The sequence below is a fragment of the Cupressus sempervirens genome, chromosome 10 (genome assembly GCF_028749045.1).
Source record: "Cupressus sempervirens isolate cs-2001-9-10 chromosome 10, ASM2874904v1, whole genome shotgun sequence".
Classification (NCBI taxonomy): domain Eukaryota; kingdom Viridiplantae; phylum Streptophyta; class Pinopsida; order Cupressales; family Cupressaceae; genus Cupressus; species Cupressus sempervirens.
The window spans coordinates 859,842,015-859,864,368 of record NC_143127.1 but is presented as its reverse complement, the minus strand read 5'-3'; the positions used below and the strand labels follow the sequence as shown (position 1 = coordinate 859,864,368).

At 32.4% G+C, this 22,354-nt stretch overlaps 2 protein-coding genes across 3 annotated transcripts; both read right to left on the bottom strand.

Annotated features, from left to right (window-relative positions):
* Positions 1-3,696: 3,696 nt before the first annotated feature.
* On the bottom strand, positions 3,697-6,691 carry LOC149536726 (glutathione S-transferase F13-like). The gene is made up of 3 exons (XM_089807793.1): positions 6,533-6,691; positions 6,312-6,360; positions 3,697-4,309 (listed from the first exon to the last, which is right to left on the bottom strand). The coding sequence occupies exons 1-3, from the start codon at positions 6,674-6,676 to the stop codon at positions 3,864-3,866; spliced, it is 639 nt and encodes a 212-aa protein (XP_089663919.1). The 5' UTR covers positions 6,677-6,691; the 3' UTR covers positions 3,697-3,863.
* A 1,890-nt stretch (positions 6,692-8,581) lies between these two features.
* LOC149536725 (glutathione S-transferase F13-like) lies at positions 8,582-17,752 on the bottom strand. Of its 2 annotated transcripts, XM_089807792.1 has the most exons (4): positions 17,595-17,752; positions 17,408-17,456; positions 15,159-15,636; positions 8,582-8,742 (listed from the first exon to the last, which is right to left on the bottom strand). In XM_089807792.1, the coding sequence occupies exons 1-3, from the start codon at positions 17,736-17,738 to the stop codon at positions 15,188-15,190; spliced, it is 642 nt and encodes a 213-aa protein (XP_089663918.1). In that variant the 5' UTR covers positions 17,739-17,752; the 3' UTR covers positions 8,582-8,742; positions 15,159-15,187. The 2 variants fall into 2 exon arrangements, with proteins under 2 accessions (XP_089663918.1, XP_089663917.1); XM_089807791.1 differs by lacking the exon at positions 8,582-8,742 and having other exon boundaries at positions 15,047-15,636.
* Between the last annotated feature and the right edge of the window lie 4,602 nt (positions 17,753-22,354).

The following is a 22,354-nucleotide window of genomic DNA, read 5'->3' as shown; positions in this document are numbered from 1 at the left end:
GCCTAAAAATAACTCATTCGAGGCTTTGTCACCAACCTCCAATTAGTGGAGACGGGCTTTGATTTGGGCTCCCTGCATAGTATAATTACCAGAAATTTGTTTGTCATGGCGAAGCTTGGCAAGCTGAATTTGCAAGTCCACATCAAAGGGATTGAGGGTGAGGGCCTCAGAGGCTTTTTTGAGGGCAAGCGTGCTGGCTTCACATGACCATTTATGGAACATAGCCTGTCGCCCATAAATGCACAAGAATCGAACAGTTCTGGTAATGGCATCATTCCACCATTAAATCCATCCCCTTTGAGAATGTGGATGTGGCTCCAAGTTCCAAACACGTAGGATGTGGGAAATGGTGGAAGCATGCATCAACACAAACGTGTTGAGGAAGAACTGAGACTTGGCCACTTTTGGGATAGCTATTTGCCAAGAAATGACAAAATAAATGGTGTAGTGGTCAGATAACATCACATCTAGCAGGGGAATGATAGGCAAATCTCGATCCTTAGAAAAAGAGAAAAAAGATTGTGCACTAATCATAGCATGATCAAGGCATTTTAATATGCGGCCAGAGCCAGCTTGAAAGTTGGACCAAGTGTGCCAAACCCCACTATACTAGCAGTGGTTGGTATTGGGATCAAAAAGGCCCAATTTATTGCACATGTAATACCAAGCTTGTCTTTCCCCAACTGTCCAGAAAAAAGGTAGAATATCGTCTTTGTCAGAGGCCACTTCAACCATATTAAAGTCTGTACACATAACCCAAGTAGCTGGAGGCAAGTTGTTAGCCAGCCAGGCCTACATCTAGGATCTTTCCACAACATCATTGGAAGCATAAACATTAATGACTCCAAAAGAATGACTGTTAATGGAAAGCAAAAGCCAAATAATTCTATGTGTGGGGTCAGAACCATGAGAAATAATAGCAAAATGAAGGCGAGGTGATAGGAGAGTAACTACACCACCTTGGCTAGCTTCATGTTGGGAAGAAAATATCATGCCATCTTGCCAAATTACGCGACAAGCTGAAGAAAGCATGAAACTAGAAATTTTAACTTCTTGTAGATAGAGAAAATCTAAATTACCAAGTCTATGATGGACATCCCAAACATAGTACTTTCTGGGGAGGTCTGTGAGACCTCAAACATTCCATGATAGGAAGTTCATGAGAACTCTTCCATATCATCTTCGTCCTCAAGAGAGGAGTAGCTATTCTGCAAGAAGGTATAAACATGGTTGAAGTTGGACGAAAAACCCTCTAGACTTATAGCTTGACGTTTCACCTCTAGTATCTCTGCACATCCAGGAGGACTGCGAGAATGTCACGTCACTGGTGGTGCTATGGAAGAGGTAGCAAGAGGAGTTCGCACTCCAGCCAAGGCAGAAACCCTGGTGGCTGCCTTAATCCCCAGCGAGCCAACAGGGTTTGAAACCTGCAAAACTTCGAAAGCAGTTCCTTTGTCTGTCACTTACGCCCCTATGCTAATTGGAATTGACGCTCCTGTAGGGATAGGAGGAACCGAGGTGACCACAGCATAGGACTGCTAGGGGGGCAAGGGATTCAAGGGAGCCTTGCCCTTACGCCCAATAGTAACCCATTCTTCTTTTTCCCCTTTGGCCTATTTGACAGGCACCTCTTTAGGTGTGGCTTGACCCTAGGCATAGCCAAAGGGCAGTCCTTGATTTTTTGTTTCGTGGATTGGCACCTATAATAGGTGTTGGGAAGGTTCAAGTAAAGCACCTTCTGAGAGAAGGTTTTAGTCCCAATCTAAATTTCCATAGAATCCTTGAGATCCTTGGAAAGATCCACCTCTATGCAAACACATCGTTGCAAGTGGGCATTGAAGAATTTATCAGGCTCCTTGGTGAAAATTTTGCCAAGGGCTTTGGCAATGGACCCAATGAAAGGCTAGCAAGGCAGGGGTAAACATGGGAACTCGACCCATACAGGAACCCTAAGCTTTTTATCATCCGAGACTATGAAGTCTCGTGACCATTTTTGAAAACCAAGTAAGGAAGAATGCACAGACCATGGCCTGTTGTTAAAGACCACGTCTGCCTACAAGGGGTTAGCGAAGTGAAATAAAAAAAAAAAATCTTTGGTAAGGTTTTGCACAGCGTCAAGGCAAACTCCATGAGGAGTCCAGCTCTTGTTAACCCATTCTCAGAGCATAGCTTTAGGGGGAGTCCTACCCACAAAATAACCTATCAAGGTGTGTTGTTCTAACCAGTCACATGCAGCGTCAAATTCTTGCAAAGGAAGGATAATGTTAGGATTACCTCGTGAAAAACCTTCGGGACAAACTTGCGCAAATGTTTGGTCTGTGGAGGCGCCATGGCAGACCGAAGCTGCAGTATGAACACCAGAAACAACTGGTTCACCGCTGGCCAGAGCCATTATATCCTAGCCTTAAAAACTCCCATAGTAAATGCAATGTGACAAGTGGAGCTAACAGAGGGAAAGTTCAGACGAAAAGAATTAGTTTTGACAATAAGAATTTCTATCAAATTTGAGAAAAGGGAAATTCGAGAATAAAGTTATAAATATTGCTTTGATTAATATAAACTATTGTAAAAGCTTTGAAAATTAATGGTAATTACATTTTATATATTCTAATTTATTTATTATTATATTATAATTTTGTTCATTTTCTAAATATGAATATTTCACTAAATTGATATAAATGATGGACACTGAGTAATTTTATTATATGAAACATCAAAATTATGATTTTTTTTTAATACATACAAATGATTCGATTCAGATTACTCTTTAATGTAATTTAATATAAATGGCATGCATTAACTTATCTTAGAATACAACACAACGGTAAAAAATCAATCACATCACATAATTAATATGAATCTTGGCTAACTTATCTCTTATGCGTGAATGATAGACATAGAGGTGTAAGCTAGCTCAAACTATACATAAATCTTTCTAGAAAGAAATGTCTTTTGAACAAAATGTGAAGCTTGATTACATAGTTAGAAGATATTTTACTGGTTCATTTTTCTAAAAAAGTAACTAGTAATTTTTTTTAAGTAATCAGTAAAAAATCACATGATGATATCTATCCAAATCTCAAAGTCCAAAGAATAGCTCAACCTTTTCCCATTTAGAGTTTTATTCTATATATACACCTCTTTTACATTTGGAAATTTAAAACAGGACAATCCCCGATTTGAGAGTCAATGCATAACATTGGAATAAAATAATATGATACAAATTTATTTCTAATCTAACGTATTTATAGTTTAAAATCTATCCAATCTTGGTAGAAGATAGATTATTCTAATTTCATAACATTATTTAGTTATTTATCAAAATAATAATAAGTTATATATTAAAATAAATTTAATTACAATCTATATATATTTCTTAGATTGAGTAATTATTTTAAAATAATAGTTATCTTGTTAAAAACATTATAAAAAGAAAATGTGAATAAAAGATAGGCATAAATTAGTAATATTTGTAAAAATCACAAACTCCTTAAATATGTTTCCGAATCAATATTCATATATTCTAAAATATTCTAAAATTCATATCTGTGTTTGCTAATATCTAAATTTTACTTTTTTAGGATTTACTTAAAAAAGATCTATATTTACTGGATGAAGATCAAATCTCAAATTCATATCTGTGTTTGCTAATCTCTAAATTTTACTTTTTTATTTTTTACTTTAAAAAGATCTATATTTACTGGGTGAAAATCAAATCTCATATCACCAACAATCATCCACAGAAGCATGCAAGTGCTAGTTATGATTATTATTATTATAGTTCCTATTTCCTGTATGATTATTATAGTTCCTATTTTCGGTAGAACAGAATAGTTTTCAAAGGTAGAAGAAACTCGTATTTATCACTTCATGATCTGTGTCACTTTCTGCCAGGCAGGTCGGGCAGAGATTCTTTGCCACCATGCATTCACATTTGGCCTGCTGCTTATGATCTCTCCCTTTCCTGCAACATGCACCAAGTAATGAATATATGGCAGATGATGAAGATCTGCCAAGCTGAAGAAATCTCCTGCCAAGTAGTTGTGTTTAGCCAGCCTCTCTTCATACACATCCAACACTTTGTTCAGCTTCTCCATGTTGGTCTTCACTACCTCCTCATCTGTCTTTCCTCCTCTCATTGGAATTATGACACACTGCACCACAGTTGCAGAGCTTGGTACACTGAACTGATGTGCCTCCACCTCACACCACACATCCACCATGGCTTGCTCTGCCAGTGTACTTCCCAACAGATCGCTGCCCTTTCCTTGCTGCTTCTTGCTCACATATCTTGTGATTGCTCTGGACTCTGTTTCAAGGAAATCAATGAGTTGTAAGGAATCTCAGAAGAAGATATCATGCTAAATCCCTATCCAAACAACATTACGATTTCTTTCAAATTTGAGCAAAAATGATTCTAGTGGATGATCTTGCTACTAAACAAATTGTTAAATTAGGAGGGATGATCTCGTAGTACATCTTATTTTTGAAGATGTGACAGTTTCAAATAACAATGAATTTTTTACAAAAGCTTATTTCACAGTCGTCTTCTGTTTGTAATTAAGATTTTAGGTTCATATCTTCAAATATGATTCTACATTAACATTCTTTTTATTGAATGTCATAAAGAAAATAAAACAATAAAGACAAATATGTATTACATAAGAATGCTGATGTGAAATTTAATGACTTTTGTTGGAATGTGTAATTTCCCCCTCAAATAAAATGTAAAAGCAAAATAGAGTATTCTAGAAATTCCTGGATTACCGAATAGGGTTAGGTAAAGTTCTAAAATTTATTTATATTTAGGTAGTTCTAGAAAAGTCTATTTGTCCTATGTCGGCTAATTTAGACAAAATGGTTAATGAAACATATTACTGCCGCAAGACATTGAGTATATTTTCATTTTTGCTTAGTTTGTCCATCTACCTTTCACAAGGTGTATTAGAGTTATTGACAAGGTGTATCAGAGTTATTGTGGGTTTCTACAAGTGGTATCAGAGCTAGGGTAAGAAAATCCTATCACCATTTGTGACAAAGGAATCAAAGCCAGATTAATTGGGAGAATCTTGTCACCATTTTTGATAGAAACAGCTAATCAAGGGATAGCTGAATAAGAAAGGAATTTGTTTGTCACCAATTGTAATAGCAAAGAGATTTTTATTTTGTAGAACAAGGTTATTTGGAAAACCCTATCACCATTTGTGACAGATGAAGCTATCAAGGGGTAGTTGTAAGAAGAGATGAATTTGATCAAAGTTATTAGTGAATCATGTCATTGACATTTGTGACAGATGAGGCAAGACTATCAGTGGATCTTGAGAAAAGAGAAAATCGTTGGTAGCCAATTGTTGACAAAATATTTGTCAAAATTAAAGGCTGCAACCTTGGAAGATACTATTCATGAAAAAATTAACAGATACAAAGATTATCGAAAAATGGCATTTTGGCATCAGGTAAAAGAAAGGATTTGGATTTGTATGCAACAATATTTGAGGTTGAAAGATATTAGTGCCACAGCACATTGAGTATTTTTTCATTTTAGTTTAGTTTGTCCATCTGGCTTTCACAAGGTGTATTAGAGTTATTGACAAGGTATATCAGAGTTATTGTAGGGTTTCAATTAGATAAACATGATTTTAAAAATACCTTCAACTCTGCACAAAGAAAATAATATAACATGAGTCATACTCACATACTAATAAACAAATACGAGAAATTACTAGAAAACTACAAAGGATAAAACATTACAAAAATCATTCAGTAGATGATTTGATTCTTTTTAATCTAAAGGATATATTTCACACAATTATGAATACTCATTCTATCAGCGCCAACAACTCTAAAGTCACAACCATAGTACTACATTACTAAAATTATTAGATATCAAATCAACAATACAATCACAAGCAAGAATTGAAACATGTCTAACTACTCGATCTTTTCCTAAATCAAATTGTAAAGAAACCATCCATTGAGAAGTGTCAGCTATTCTCTTGACAAAATGTATTCAATAGTCAAAATTTTCAAAAAAACAATTCAGATCTCCGAAACCGCAGCAATTTTTTCTCAGATTTTGTAATGTTTTCTGCTATTTATCATTGATATCAACTTAAAATACATTTTGTCTGAAGGATAACAGCGTGCATTGGGAAATAGATAGTATTATAATGCTTATCAAAAGACTAGTCACAAAAACTTTCCATAGTTCCGAAACAGATATCTCACAAATACAATAGGTGGTTCTACAGTTTACTCTTAGAACTTTCATTAAACCAAATGCAAGAAATCAAAACTGCAAACATCCTCACCGAATAATGTTAGGTCTCCATCTTGAAGTGCAGGGATCTGTCCAAAGGGCTGCACAGATCAAATGAACAAATGAAACCAGTGTAGGAAAAAGGTTCATCCTTAAATAAGTTTTTAAGATTCATACACAAGGTAAACAAAAAAATCTCTTGATCCATGCGCCTTATAATAAACACAACTGGAACCACACATATAAACATTTAAGGGCACAAAAACAAGTTACATGGAGATCCAGATGAGGTTTCTGTTTGTGGGCGCCTGCCATGAGATTAACAGGGATGAGTTCATACTCGAGCTCCTTTTCATGGCAGCATGCCAACACCCTGGCTGTGCATGTCGACAGAGGAAGACCATAAATCTTCACCATTTTTGTTTCCAACTTGAAGATTACCCTGCTTCTTCAATCGCCTTATATAGATAACAATCATTTTCTAGAATTCACACAGTTTTCAAGCCAGCCTCTCACTAATCGTGAGTTTACTTTTTCACACGCATCTTTCATTTCTTTGGAAAAGAGGGAAAATGCGGGTAGTTGTTAATATCTTATCGTTTCAAATCCGAATGCACATTTCCATGTTTCTCAAAAGATATGATTTCATTTTGAAATTGAATTAGAACATAATGAAAATCCTTCTTTCCCTTTGTGTTCCAAATAAGGTCAAATCACCATATTCCCAGTGTGGAGGCGTCATATGTTTGTAGACCTTCATTAAGTTCAAGTCATTTTGTGTTTTTGTTACATCGAGGTGATTGAAGGAACATTCTACTCTATTGCATGATTTTAGAGGAGTTGAAGGAAGCTATGATCAAGAACATGAATATTAGAGCACATGCATTTGATAGGTTGAGTGGCTTTCTAATTTAAGAAGAGGAAGCTAAGGTTATATATGTGGGAAAACTTATTAGTCCTTGTCTTATATAAGGCACGGAACTAATGTTTCTGATAGACCCTTTGTTGTATTTGTATTAACTTTTATCACAAAAAATGAATGTCACATTACAAAGTCTATAAGGTTCGTTTTTAAAAAATAATTATGAAACACTAATTTTGATTTTCTGATTGGTCGGTGAGTAATTTTTTGGGGGTTTATCTATTTTTTTTTTTAATGGAGGGTTCAGACCAGCGAGGCACAAGGCCTGTGAGCTACCAACCAGCGAAGGCCACCACTTGAAGATTTAGAAAATTGGTACGGGCCCACACGTGCCTAAAACATCTTCGACTTAGAGCTAAAGACTGAGGGGCATCCACGTCATCAAAATCACTCAAGGCACGATCCCAGCCTCATCCCTTATGGTGTCGGAGCCTTGCACTCAGCAAGTCTTGATCCTTGGTGGGCTCTTTGTGAGCCATTCAACTTTACCAGTAGACCAAGGGCTCATTGACTTTATGTGTATTTTCATAAATAGAAAAATCAAGAAATTGAAAGGTGGTGCTCTTATGGCAGTGCTCCTAAAATAATAATAGATTTTTTTTGGCAGCGAAGTTTCCATAGCATCCTCATTTACCACGGGTACCTGTTCATTTACCACGGATTCCTGTTCATATATGTATATGTAATAAAAAAAGACCACTGAAATGCTCTGATACCACAGAAAGACACTATAGACATAGCAACATCGATAAAAAAAATATTGTGATGTCATCCGGCCAGGGCTTCAAAGACATATTTTCTATAAAGTTGGTATTGTAAGGCAAGGATAACAAAGAAATGAGTAAGAGTGCATAGGGTTTACTGTATGTGTTTCTACATTCTATTTTTTCCTTTCCGCCATGGCAGTCGGTCAAGTTGTTTGCAATCAATTTTTTTAAAAATAAAATTCCTATGTTTTTTCATTGCTTGAGAAGTAAGATTTTAAACTATTTGTGAGACAAACTTCTAATAGTTTGTCCCATATTTTCCAAAAAAAATACACAAAATTACTAAATTATGAGGCTCTTAGAAATCTTCTCATGGTCCTATATGACTTTTATTGAACTTCAGAGGAAAATACTCATGTTGCATTGTGCATAGGGATTTTTTGTCTAAAGCTAAGCTGTAGGGTAAGCGCTTCTACATTTCTCTGTATAGATGGGTATTAGGGTTATACAAAAGTTTGGCCCGTACTACAAAAAAATTCTGAGCACATTCTCTCTGAAAAATGAAATATACTATGAGATGTGTAGGTCTAAATTTAAAATAAACTAGCTTATCAGTCAGATGTGTAGGTCTGAATTTAAAACAAACTAGCTTATTAGTCAGAGACCCCAATGTTAAAATCTTTGCACAATATATAGGGATAACTACTTGATTTTTTTCATTAAAGAAATTATATATATCACAAGCCATTGGCCCCTCTTTCGAATAGCTTTTGGATTCCTTGATTATTGCAATTCAAATTATGGTCTCTAGGATGGTAAGGGCTTCGTTGTTGAACTCTTTAACATGGAGCTACCTGCCAAGAAGAAGAAACAATAATTGATAACATTTTTACATATTTTGCTCTTACTGGATGCATTAACCCTATGGCCAATCTTCCTTTAATAGACCAAGAATTGTTGTAAAATGTATTTTTTTTAATCTTGAACAAATAAATATAAATATTACAACAATGTACTAATTCATTTCAAGCAAAAGAGCTAGGTTTACATTCATATGGAAACCAAAATTTCCGTTTTGGCCAAAAAAACACACTTAATCATCTATGAATGCAACTACTGGATATTAAAAAACGTTTACAATATATTTGTACCCACAAATATAGTAAAAGAAAATACATATCTCTATTTACATATAAAACATTCAATGTTTATACTATAGAACAACTTGCATACATAACCAAGCTTCAAAATTACTTCGTAATGGCTCATTTAAATCCACTGTATAATAGTTTGTGAGAGACAAAAACTTTGACTGCAAATTCATTACCATTACCAGATAATGGTGTGAAGAAAATGGCCAAAATTCTTAATAGTAGTATTTTTTTTATATTTTCATTTGATGAACAATTGTTCTGACATTTGTAGATTACGGTTAAAATAGATGTAATAATTTAACCTTCACTACATATCGCTTTCAAATGGTGACAACTATTGAGAAAATGTAACAAGTTCATTCTCTGGAAAACTTAATAATGAACTTTCATATATTATATAGGTAATTGCACCATTGATACATTTTTGTGGGGGTTTTTAATTTTTTTACAATTAAAAAATTGGTAGCCAATCAAATAAAGGACAAACTAATAATAATAAATTCTAAATGTTTGGCGGAACACTTAGATTTAACTATTTTATCTTTACTCCTAATCGAAATTATTTATGTTTTCTCACAATTTAATTATGATGTTTTTAAAAAATATATATATAGAATTTTGTAAGAGACATTTAAAAAATAAAATAAAGAAGATTATTTTTTAAACATTTTAAAATTAAAAATAAATTATACATTTTAAGTTTATATTTTGTATTATATAAAGTTAATTTATTAAAAATTAATAGAGTAAATTCATTAAAGGAGTATAAGAAATGAAATTGTGTAATATAAAATTATAATACAGAGTCATAAAATGTGTACTATGAATCTATAATAAATATAAGAATGAGTATTTTGAAATGGTAGAGTTGATTTGAATCGTATTTAATCTATAAAAATATTCACACACTAAAAATCATCAACAGTTCACACACACACATTAACAACTTCTAATCAGACTACACAAGTTTTCCAATATCATTGATGCTTCCATTTCTCTAATGATCAACATACTTATAGGTAAAGATCTTCTAGCATCTTAAATTACAAGTTTGTACAATTTATGATTAATTAGCACCTACTTTAGTGTGTGTTAGTCCTCTCATGTACTATGGGATGTTTCCATGCATGTAAGTAATAATTTAACAAATATAAGTCCTTGAACAATTTTAGTTTTGTATATGGGTCCTAAATTATGAGTGTACACTTTTAATTATTTGATACATTTAATTATCATTTGTATACATAGGTTCTATCATCATGTGTGGCATGTTTCACATGCTTCTACCTATAATATCTCAGTTTCACACACATTTTTATAATCTCCATATACATATTGATGTAAGAGCATCATTAGGTCATTGGAAATCTTATTTTAGGTATCAATCATCATAATTGGCTTGTTATCTTATCTGATCCCTATGGCATGGTCTAGGCATCTTAAAGATCCTATGTCTAGCTCTGTGGATTATTTCATCATTTTTGGATAAAGTTGTCTTAAGATTGGTCCAATCCTATATTTGTTTTCCTATTCTAATGGTCAAATTTAGCTTGTGAAGAAGATTCAAGACATGTGATGTTAATTTGTGCATTGTTCTATCTTTTTATATTCATGGCCAAAACTCTTTTATTTTTCCATGTCATGATGTATCTATTTGAGGATGTTCTTTTGGATTTAGGTCCTGGCCTATATGTTGTAATACATTTCCTTTATCTTGGTGTTGATCGGATACATTGACTTATGATTGGTGATCTTGTATATAAGTTGCATTGAGATATACAAACAAGAAGATTCTTTTCTATAAGAAGCATCAAGAGGGATAAATAATGTTTCCATATTACACATCATGTAATTAGGTAGGGATATTAAAGTGATCATCACCATATTGACAAATGGACTATCACTCAAAAGGAAGAATGATGTGGATGACCCTAGCATCATACTTTTTGGTTAGTATTGTGGTTTAGAATTAGGACATAGATTATGTGTGTTTGAATTAGATTGGCATTATGTGATCTCCACTTAGATTTGTCAATTTTAGGTCATTGACTAATGATAGATAGTGCAGCTTTTTACCTAGGGATGAAGATAATGAGCTAAGTGGGGATTTAGTGAAAAAGTTATCTAAATAGATCTAATTCAGAACTTACCTTTGTTTTTGTTGTACAATATGAAGTTCGGGATCTTCTATATAATAGGAGTGCAACAAGAACATTAGACTTTGTAATGTAATATGAATACAACAAGAGCATAAGCTTCCTTGCTACAAGAAGGAAAACCACATAAAACTAGGGGGAAAATATAGATTTTGATCACAATTTAAATGAAATGACAAACAGTGTGTGCTCACTAATAGCTAGAATGTAATGTGATTGAACTTCTCACCATACAATGTTAGAAATTGATCATACCAATCAAGGAATCTATGAACAAAAATATTACTTAGCTACCTTCTCATGGTGCAATATAAGAAATACATTTTTAACTACAGAATAGCTTAGTTTAAATAATACTGGAAGTAATGAAGTTGTAGATACAATGTACACACAGTCTCACCAAGTGTCCCCAAGAGTGGGAACTTCTCAGATTTGTAAGGTGAGTTTGATGAAATTGATTATCCCTTGTAAAATCTAATTCCACTTCACTAGTAATTTAGTATTGTAATAAGATAAAAAGAATCAGTAGAAACTTGCAATAACACATAGAATCTCAACCACAGAGAGACAATACTAGAGCAATTAGGATTCTCAATAAATAAATAAAGGATGCAAAATAAACAATAAGAACAATCATTCAAACTCAATGAAACCAAATCCAAACGGATAATGCAAACCATATGAAATCCTTCATTGGTGTTCTCCTTCCCATGCAATGTGGGCTCTCATAATTGAGCTCAAGAATGTACCAGCATAAGAATTCAAAGCACAAATTGTTACCAAAATGAAAGATAGAACTCTATATTAATAAGATTTTCAAGCATTTTCAATCAAGAATTCATGATTGATGGGATGATTGGACATGATTGAAGAGTGAACTCAAAGTGAGTAAGAGTTCAACTCAATTGATTGCCATGTTAACATGATTGATTGCTCCATCAATTCAATTTAGAATTATCTGTTAAGAGAATAAATTAAATAGATAAGTGATTTGATTGATTAGCCAGTGAAATTGATTGGTGAGATAATAGAATTCATGAACAAGTTAACTGATTTAATTGATTAGAAGTTTGAATAAATAGATTAGAAGACTGGTTTGATTGAAGACTTCACTAAATATTGAGGGAGGAATTAACAACGTCAATTGAATAGTCATAATTGTAATTGAAGAATGAACTAAAAGTCAATGTGAGTTAGCTTTTTGGAAGAATAAACACGACTAAATAAATAAAATAATCTATTTACTCACACATGTGGGAATAATAAATAAATAATGTCTTATTTATTAACTTGAGTCCAATATTTAGTTATGAGTGGAGATTTGATTTGATTATTACATAAATGTAATAATAAGATAAGGAATATTAATTAAATAATATAGTTTACTTAATTATAATTAGGTAGAGTATAATTAAATAACAATAATTATTTAATTATAACATAGGTGAATAATTGATTAGACATTAGATAAGTAAAGTAATTAATTAAAATCACTTATTAAAAAATTAAGGAGAAATGTTGAATTTGAATTTAGAATATAGTATAAAGACACAATTTTTTTAAATAATAAAGATTGATTAATAAATTAAGAAGAATGTTAATAAAGTCATTTGTTTAGAGTAACTTGCCATCTATTAGTGTATGCAAGTACACAAGAACTCAGATATATGTCTTGCATACATCATAGCAAGCATGCACACACCCACACAAAGATACATTGCTTAGGAGATATTATAGTTTATTTTCTATGACTTATGACAAATAAACCAAGACCATTAATAGTTTTAGTTTAGTTACAATCCTCTAACAAACCAAAACATAATACTATACCATTTTGCTTGTAGGCCTTAAACTAAAATAAAATAAAGTCTATTACATTCTTGATTTGGCAATAAAAGTTGCAATCTTAAAAAAAAAATTAGACTACTATGCATAATTAGGAAAAGACTTAAATTCCTTATCACTTTCCATTGTATTCTTTAATCCCAAAAGATTTCCATTCTTGAATCAAAGTGTTATCAATATCTCTATGGTTAATGTTAAAGAAGGCATATTTTAAGTCCCTTTAATTTAATAAACATTCTTTATTTTCTTATACTAATCAATGACATGATGACTAGGAAAGATAACAAAATAGATCTTAAAGGAGCCAAAAACAATCACAAATTTAGGCACATTTTAACCCCATTGTTTCTCCCTAGCTTAAGGAATTTGCATGTCCCTATGCAAATACAAAACCTACTATTTCTTTACAAACAAATTTTGAGCAGTGGCAATGATCTCCTAAAGCCAAGTTGACTTCATCTCATCCATTATTTGTTCAAATTCTTAAGAGGAGCGCGAATTTTCATCATCTTTTCCAATTCCTTTTTCACTCTTGTCTTATTCTTCTTTTTGTTTTGTTGTTTATTGAGATTTATTCTTGTAACTCCACTTTTAACTATTGATTTTACTCTTGCAATTGTTCAATCATAAGATACATTTCCTTTTTCTTTTTCTTCTTTATGTTTAATCTGCCATCTGATTTTCAAAACCTTAGTAGCAAGAGATTCCTTTGAAGTTTGAGATTTTGCTTCTTTCTATAGGCCAAATATGTCTTCTATGTCTTCTAAATGTATGTTGTATGGAGGAGTAGATGCAACCCCCCAATCAAAGATATGATCTAACACAAAAATGTCTTCTATCTAAATAAAAATATCATTTTGGCAACAAATATTTACTTGAGTATTATCAACAAGATGTTGGTCTTTTTAGAGATAAAGATCTTTGATATTGGTGTTAAGACTTGCTAGTTAATTTCATTCCCCTTCGTTGAACTTACATATTCATTCACTATACGCTTTGACTCTTATTGTAGATTACTTCTAGGAGATAACAACAAGGTGTATGAAGATGGAAGTTGTTGAATTTTTGAGTTTGGATAGTCTTTGACATTGTTTTCTCAAACCTCTCAATTCAATTTGATTTCAATTCAGATGATGAACTTTAACAACTTTATAAGGTGCAAGTGGCAAGTACTTTGAGCTCAACTTTAATATAAGAATTGTGTTAGATGCAAATTTGATAGAAAAGTAAATCCTCTTACGAAATGATAAAAATTTGAATCCTTCTAATTAATATTTATAGATTAAAAAAATATATTAAATCTAAATAATAATGATTCGATTAACCTTATACCATTTTCTTCCTCAAATAAGATCATTGATTTATAATTACAACATTTTTAAAGGAGACTTTTGTAAGAAAATTAACAAACCATTTTACATGTGTAGTTGTGACATGACATAAAGCCTCAATGAAGGAATGTAACACCAACTATCAATAATTAATGTGTAAAATTATAGTGCATGCATGCTACTTTTGTATATTATTTATAAAAAATTTAATGTGTTTTTAAAGTTCTATGTGTTTATTGCCTCTATCCTCCTCCTTGATAGAATTTTAAAGTAAGATATGAGATTTTTTTGGTTGTCTATTTAAGTAAGAAAAAATGTTAAATCATCCACATCAATTTATATTTTTTAACTAAAAATTAAGATTTATATATCTATAAAATAAGTCAAGTCTATAGTTGAATTGATGATGGATCACTCAATTTGATCGTGAAATATTAATGAAAAACATAGACAATTTAAACATAAAACTTGCACTTGCATGGACTTTGTAGACTAACAAATTCCTAACAATATATTATTAAATGCAACCCCTAAACTTTATGAAATTTTAAAAATTCAGTGAGGTACACATGAGATGCAATCCAAAACTTCATTTGGAAAAAAAACACAGATCAAAGCAAAAACTTGCAACTCAAATCAATATTTCTCCACCCATTTTAAAAGAAACATGTATTTATAAACTAAGAAGTCATAGTAATATTTATTTCTAAAAAACATAATAGTCTCATAGTCTCATGCTATTAAGAGATATCAACATTTAACACTTTTAGTCTAGAAATCAAACCTTAGTGTGTGATGTTTAAGCCGTCCAATCTATTTCTTCATGTTTTGTGAGACCTTTTGCCAAGAAGGCCGAGTAGAGATTCGCTCCCACCAAGCACTAACATGGGGTCTGCTGGCTATGAGTTCTGCCTTTCCTGCAGCGTTCACTAAATAATGAGTATATGGCAGATGGTGTAGATCTGCCAAGCTGAAGAAATCTCCTGCCAAGTAGTTGTGTTTAGCCAGCCTCTCTTCATACACATCCAACACTTTGTTCAGCTTCTCCATGTTGGTCTTCACTACCTCCTCATCTGTCTTTCCTCCTCTCATTGGAATTATGACGATCTGCTGCACAACAGCACTGCAAGGGGGATTGTATTGCTGTGCCTCCACCTCACTCCACACATCCACCATGGCCTGCTCTGCCAATGTACCTCCCAACAGCTCTGTACCCTTTCCTTGCTGCTTCTTGCTCAAATACCTTGTGATTGCCCTGGACTCTGTTACATGCAAAATGAACAGTTAGGAGGAATCTTAAAGGTTAAAATTTCATAGCCATATGACTTTACTCGACTATAATTACTTAAGGCAACTTTGAATGGATAAGTCTTAAAAGAAGAAAAGCGCTTAAGTTAGAGTCAGATTTAAGCTCTAATGCAAATTTGTAAATTGTAGAAGAAGCAAGACTCTAAGGAATTCCTTTCATTTATAGAATTTGAATTGATTGGAGGAAGCCTGAGGAAGTCCTTTGGTTTATAGGATTTTGATTGATTGAAGGAGGCCTAACTTGGTACGCTATTCTATAGGCATTTTGACAAAATTGGCAAATCCCAAAATATGAAGGGGAGTAACAGTTACTACAGAAGTAAATGGATTTAAGGATTTTTTTTTCCAAGATTTAGGCTCTAACGATAATTTCTTAACTGTAGAGGTGATATTAAGAAGCAAGATTTCAAGGTCTACCTTTGAACTATAGGATTTAAATGGATCGAGGAATAAGACCTAATTAGTTGGTACACTCTCATTTTAGCCATTTTGATGAAATTGACAACCCCATGAAGGGGACTGCAGAGGCTAAAGTTTTTTGGGTTTTTTTCTTGATGATAATCTAAGAGATATTTTCAGTAGAACAGTCAACTGTTCCTGATTTTATATAATCTGCTTAGAAAATTAGGAATGACTCTTTATGAGCGAACCAAGTTACAGCCGTTACCATAGATCATAAAAACAGAGTATGTTTAGCCTTACCCTGATATTTTTCAGTTTGAGTTATACTATATATAAAAATTGTTTTTAGATTTATTTTTCAGTTTTCAATTCACATTTCAAATCAAATCCTATCATCAGAGATGAGCAAACCAAGTTACAGCCGTTACCATGGATTATAAAAACAGAGTATGTTTAGCCTTACTCTAATACTTTTTCAGTTTGAGTTACACTATATATAAAAATTGTTTTTAGATTTATTTTTCAGTTTCCAATTCACATTTCAAATCAAATTCTATCATCAGAGAAAAACAAAAAGAGGAGAGATTAAAACAAATTCTGAAACAGAATATGTTTAGCCTCACTCTAATACTTATTCAATTGATTTGAGCCGTCAAAGAGGATATACTATTAAAATGAAGTGTTTTCGAATTTATTTTGTCAGTTTTCAACTTTCATATTTCAGATCAATATCTCTAATCTATCATCAGAAAACACGAGAGGAGAAATTACAAAAGTTTGATAAAACAGAGTATGTATAGCTTCACCCTAATACTTGTTCAATTGATTTGAGTCATCGAGGAGGAGAAACCATTAAAATGAAGTGTTTTCAGATTTATTTTGTCAGTTTTCAACTTTCAGATTTCAGATCATATTCTTTATGAAGTTTGATAAAAAACAAAAGATCTCGCAGTCAATTCCAGAACAGTTCATTCTAAATCATATTTACAAAGAAAACCAGTCTAATTCCTAATTGTCTACCCAAGCAGCATTAAAGCCTCTTTCATAAAAAGAGTGGCCCTAGTCGAAGACTTTTACTCTGAAGAAGCCATTGAAAATAAATCAAACTATGAGAAATCAACAAGTTACGGCTCGAGAAATAACTGAAAGCTTGATTATAAAGAAGAATTGCCAAAAACCCTAATCACAAAAAGTGAGCCAGAGATCTCACAAATACAATAGCGGCTTCATAAATTTTACTCTTCACAATTTCATAAAACCAAACGGGTGGTCCAAGAAAATCAGTAACAACCAGCAAGAAATCAAAACTGCAAACATCCTTACCGAATAATGTTAGGTCTCCATCTTCAAGTGCAGGGATCTGTCCAAAGGGCTGCACGGATCAAAAGAACAAATAAATGAAGTGTCAGAAAAAAAATGTCATCTCCATAAAATTTTAAGATTCGTACACCTTATACTAAATGCTTTTGGAATCAGGTATAAACCCTTTTTAGGGGAAAAAACAACTTACATTGAGATCCAGATGGGGTTTCTGTTTGTGGGCTCCCGCCATGAGATTAACAGGGATGAGCTCAAACTCGACCTCCTTTTCTTGGCAGCATGCCATCACTCTGGTTGTGCAAGTGGAGAAAGGAAGGCCATGGATCTTCACCATCTTGAATCTACGCTGAAGATTTTAGTCCTTCTCGGATCACATTATATAGAGTCTAGGAGGTTTAATGGGTGTGGCTATCTAATCCTGATTTTCCTTACTATCTGTAAAACAGGGTAATTAAGAGTAGTTGAAAAACATCGAGACATTTACAATGCCTATTATGGTGAAAAAGACTGTTTCTCTCAGAAATTATCACATTTCTTTGCGGTGGACCTTCAGCTTCATGAGGAAGGTGGGAAACTCGTGCTCCGCGTGATGATGATTGGGAAAGATGAAAGATGTTAGGCGGCCAAATCTTTTGGCACAACAAACGGTCTTAATGGAGAAATGATAGCTTTAAATTAAACACACATCCATTTATAAGAATCCAATCATAACCAAAATAATATCTTTAGTTAATTATTTTTAATTATCAAGAGGCTCTTGTTATGTTTGTAAGAGGGTGAGAGGAAGAGCCACATGCAATTTGGACATAAAGAGGGAGAGATAGAGGTTGAAGAGAGAGGGTAAAGATCATATCATAAATATTTATAAGATAAAGATACGTGAAAGAATTTCTATTTGAATATCTAATGAGGTTCGATTAGATTAAAGAAATAAAAGGAAATTATTAAAAAACCACTAGACATGGCTCACAATCATTCAATTTTATCATATGTCAAGAAGGGTCTATTAAGAACAAAGTTGCAATTAGTAGACATACCTCCTCATTTTCTTTCCATAGAAGCCTTTGAATATCTCCACCAAACTGGATAGTTTGGTACCTTCTTAAATGATATTTATCAAAGTTGCATGTTAAGCATTATCGTGATCATTATCTTTCATTTACAAGTGTTTCAAGGCCCTTTAATTTCATTGTTGGATTTTTTAGATGGTGAATTCATTATTGGACTTTTGAGGTACATTGATAGCTTATCCCACCACAAGTTCCTTGTATCATTATTGATGATGAAAACTACTCTAAAATCCCTAAGATTGCACCTCAAGACATAATAAACATTTAGATTTAGTCTTTCTCGAGGGGAAATGACCATTTTGCCAACCTTTACTTAGATATGTCTAAGTCTTTGCCTTAGCGAGAGGATGAGAGGGTTTTGAGAAGTGATTAAAGGTTAGAGATATGTTATTATTCCACAAAAAGATGCATCATTTTGGCCTTGTATAAACTTTTTTTGTTATGGCACATGCAAATGCCTACTTTGACTTGATTTATTATAGTCTCAATAAATGTGATGTTTTCTTTGAATCTATGAGTGTTCTAGTACTTCGAAAGATTTCATATGATCATTTTAAATTTTTCTAGCCATAGTCTCGCCAATGAAGATCCTCTCTACAATTCCACCAACTATGGAATAATGATGATATGTCATTTATTTGGGGACCTTGCCTGTCTAGTTTTTTTGCAAAATATTTTCTAACATTCTTGGTCCATTTCATATAATAACAAGAGAGGATCCATCAGTTCTTCATTAGCTCTACACCGAGCATTAGTTTGGTCCTAAGAAGCCTAGTTCTTGTAGCCTATCTCCAACGTGAATCTAATTGTAGAGAGACAACCATGTAAGTTCTCCTGCATTGGAAACAAATATTTGAACACCAACATTAAGTCTTTCAACCTAGTTGCAATTTCCCTTTTCTATATCTTATTACTTATCTTGATTGTATATTTTCCTAATCTATCTTAGCACCATGGGAGCTCTCTTTTTTCAAAGAGAAAATTCATTCATGAGAGCTCCCTCATTAGAATTTTGCATGTATGTTCAAGGAGCATATTGAAATATTGTATTATATTCTTTTATCCCCATTATATGTAATTATAGATAAAATTGTTCACTTTGTCTCCATAAGCAATCATCAATCATCATTGTGTGCATTCTATCTTTCATGTCGAGCAAGGTTGCAAAACCATTCCATGGATCATGCCTCTCATTATTGATCCTCCAATCTAGATACTTTATTATAATTGGGTGGCACTTCATCATGAAGTTCCATTGTTGTGATCTATTAAGGGGGTTGGCTTTGTTAGTATTCATTTGAGATTGTTGTCCAAATAATTTTTTGACTAATTTTACTTTTCCTTAATAATTCTATTCCATTGTGCATTTATCTTTTGTGTACTTTCTACCTTAGTTTTGCCCCAATGCTATGTTCAATTTTTGCATGTTTGATATGTCCTCCCAATTTTATGTCATCCTTAACTTTTTCTCATGCAATGAGTGGTATTTTCTTTACTTCATTTGATCCTTCACAAAAATTGCATTGTATTAAATTGAGTTCCATTTCTTCCTTCAATGTCAAGGCAAGACAACATATATTATAACAATTGTGATGGTACACTTGATCATGGTTACTCATTTTGCATGTATTAGCCATCGCTCCTTCCATGTTCTATTTTTGATTTTGTATTTATCTATCCTTTACACCCACAAGATCACTCCTACTAGTCGCTCAAACATGAGAGTGCTAGGGTACGTGCTACCTGTTGTTATTCAATGACAAAATGCAAAGCCACAATGTAACTTGTGTTAATCATTTTTTGCTAAATAAATAGACATAAGATACTTATGTTATTTATTAACCATCTCAAGAATTTGGCATATTCATCTAATATCTTTTTAATCACAGTTATTTTTGTTATCATGGGTACATATGCCTTAGAGTTGTCAACAAATGACTAGTGAGTAATATAGCAAATTTTGTGAAATTTTGGGTACTTTCCAACACCCAAGAATGACTTTGTATGTTATTCCCCTAAATAATGCATCTACCTTAATACCATTAACAAAGAAAATGACTTTTTGAACATTCATAACATGAGCCTAAGATAATCATTAAAGTAGTACAATAAACAATGAGCACATGAAACACCCATTAGTATTCATCAAAGTAGTACAATAAACAATGAACACATGAAACACCCATTAGTATTCATCATTGAGTGAGTTTCACATTATCTACAAATTTTCAAATTGAAGGATTTACTTTTATGCTTCTTAATTATTTTCTATTTATTTAATTATTTTTAGAGTAATCATTCATTTCAATTGTATATACATTTAAAATTGTCTTGTTAGGAAATATATTATTTCTTTACACTCCTCTAACTCCAAGTATATATAGTTTATATACGAATCCTTTACATACATTTACATTTACATAGTATATAATACCTCTAATTTTAAAAACAAAATTATTTACTTTCATTTTTTTAATTTTGTTATAGTACAAGCATCTCTATAAAAAGATATGAAGAAAACGTATATAAAGAAGACATTCCATCTAATATGAGTTTTCCCCAATGAATATATCACATTGGTCATCATTGTACTTCTCTTCTTTCAAATAGATATATGTTTACAATGCAATATTAAAATCCTATGGACAACTGGGCCATGTGGACATTTATGTAAGGCATATTTTAATCCTATTGAGGTAATTGGAAAAAATGCATAGGATGTTTTTCATTACATCTTTCATCTATATGGACTACATATATGCAAGTAAAAAAAATTAATACACATTATCTATCTTTACATTATTATTTCATATTATATTATAATTTTAAATTTTAGTCATAATTTTATGCTTTTTTCCCTTTAATTTCACAATCTAAGAAAATAAACTATCGTCAATTTCATTTATAATTTGATTTCATAAGTTGGAAGGAGACATTCATTCCAAATGAATCGAATTCTAGAAGACTTTCATTGTCCTTATATAACTATTTTTTTTTGGAACAGGAAGAGGTCGAAGCCAAGGTTAATTATTATTATGTATTTTGATTAATTATTTTTATTATTATTATTTATTAAACTTGAGTAGACTTGAACCCAAGACCTCCCACATAAGAGGCTCAATATTTACTATTGTGTTGTAGGCTATTACCTTAAAAAAAATGATCGATAAGAGGTCGAAGCCAAGATTAATTATTACTATGTGTTGTGATTGATTATTATTATTTTATTTAACTAGTTTCAATTTTGATATGCATGCATACCAATACATGCTTCTATCAAATATGTGGGTTCCCTCAATAGACTTAGTAGTCCAAAACTCATTCTACCGCATCTTATTATTATGCTTAGAATAATACAATTTTAGCACCCACAGAATTCACATACGCTAAATAGATTTGTAACTATGATTTTATCTTTCCAACAACATCACCATGACCACAAGCTTATCCATCTTTTCCAAATTTTACTTAGCACATTGGGTAAATGCAATAAGTTGAGTACCAAAACTCTGGAAGTCCTTGAGGAAAAATTGTTGTTGCTAGAAACGGGTACCCATTTATTAAAAAATTGGTACTCGCTTTAGGATCGGGTGTCTGATCCTAAATTCAAAAAATGGTTACCTGTTTATACCTGCTAATTTCAAAACATGCCCTCATTAATTCAAAATAGGTACCCATTTCTAAACGGTATCTATTTCTAAAAATTCAAAAAAATATTTTTTGGCACTTGAAAGCTTATTTTTACCTACTTTTAGAAACATGTACCCATTTTGAAATGTGTTCTCATTTCTTAAAATTTGAATTTCACATGCCATGGGTTGCAATGTGTTTTGGCTTGGTAGGACCAAGCCTGTGCTTGTTCTAGAAAATTTGGCAAAGG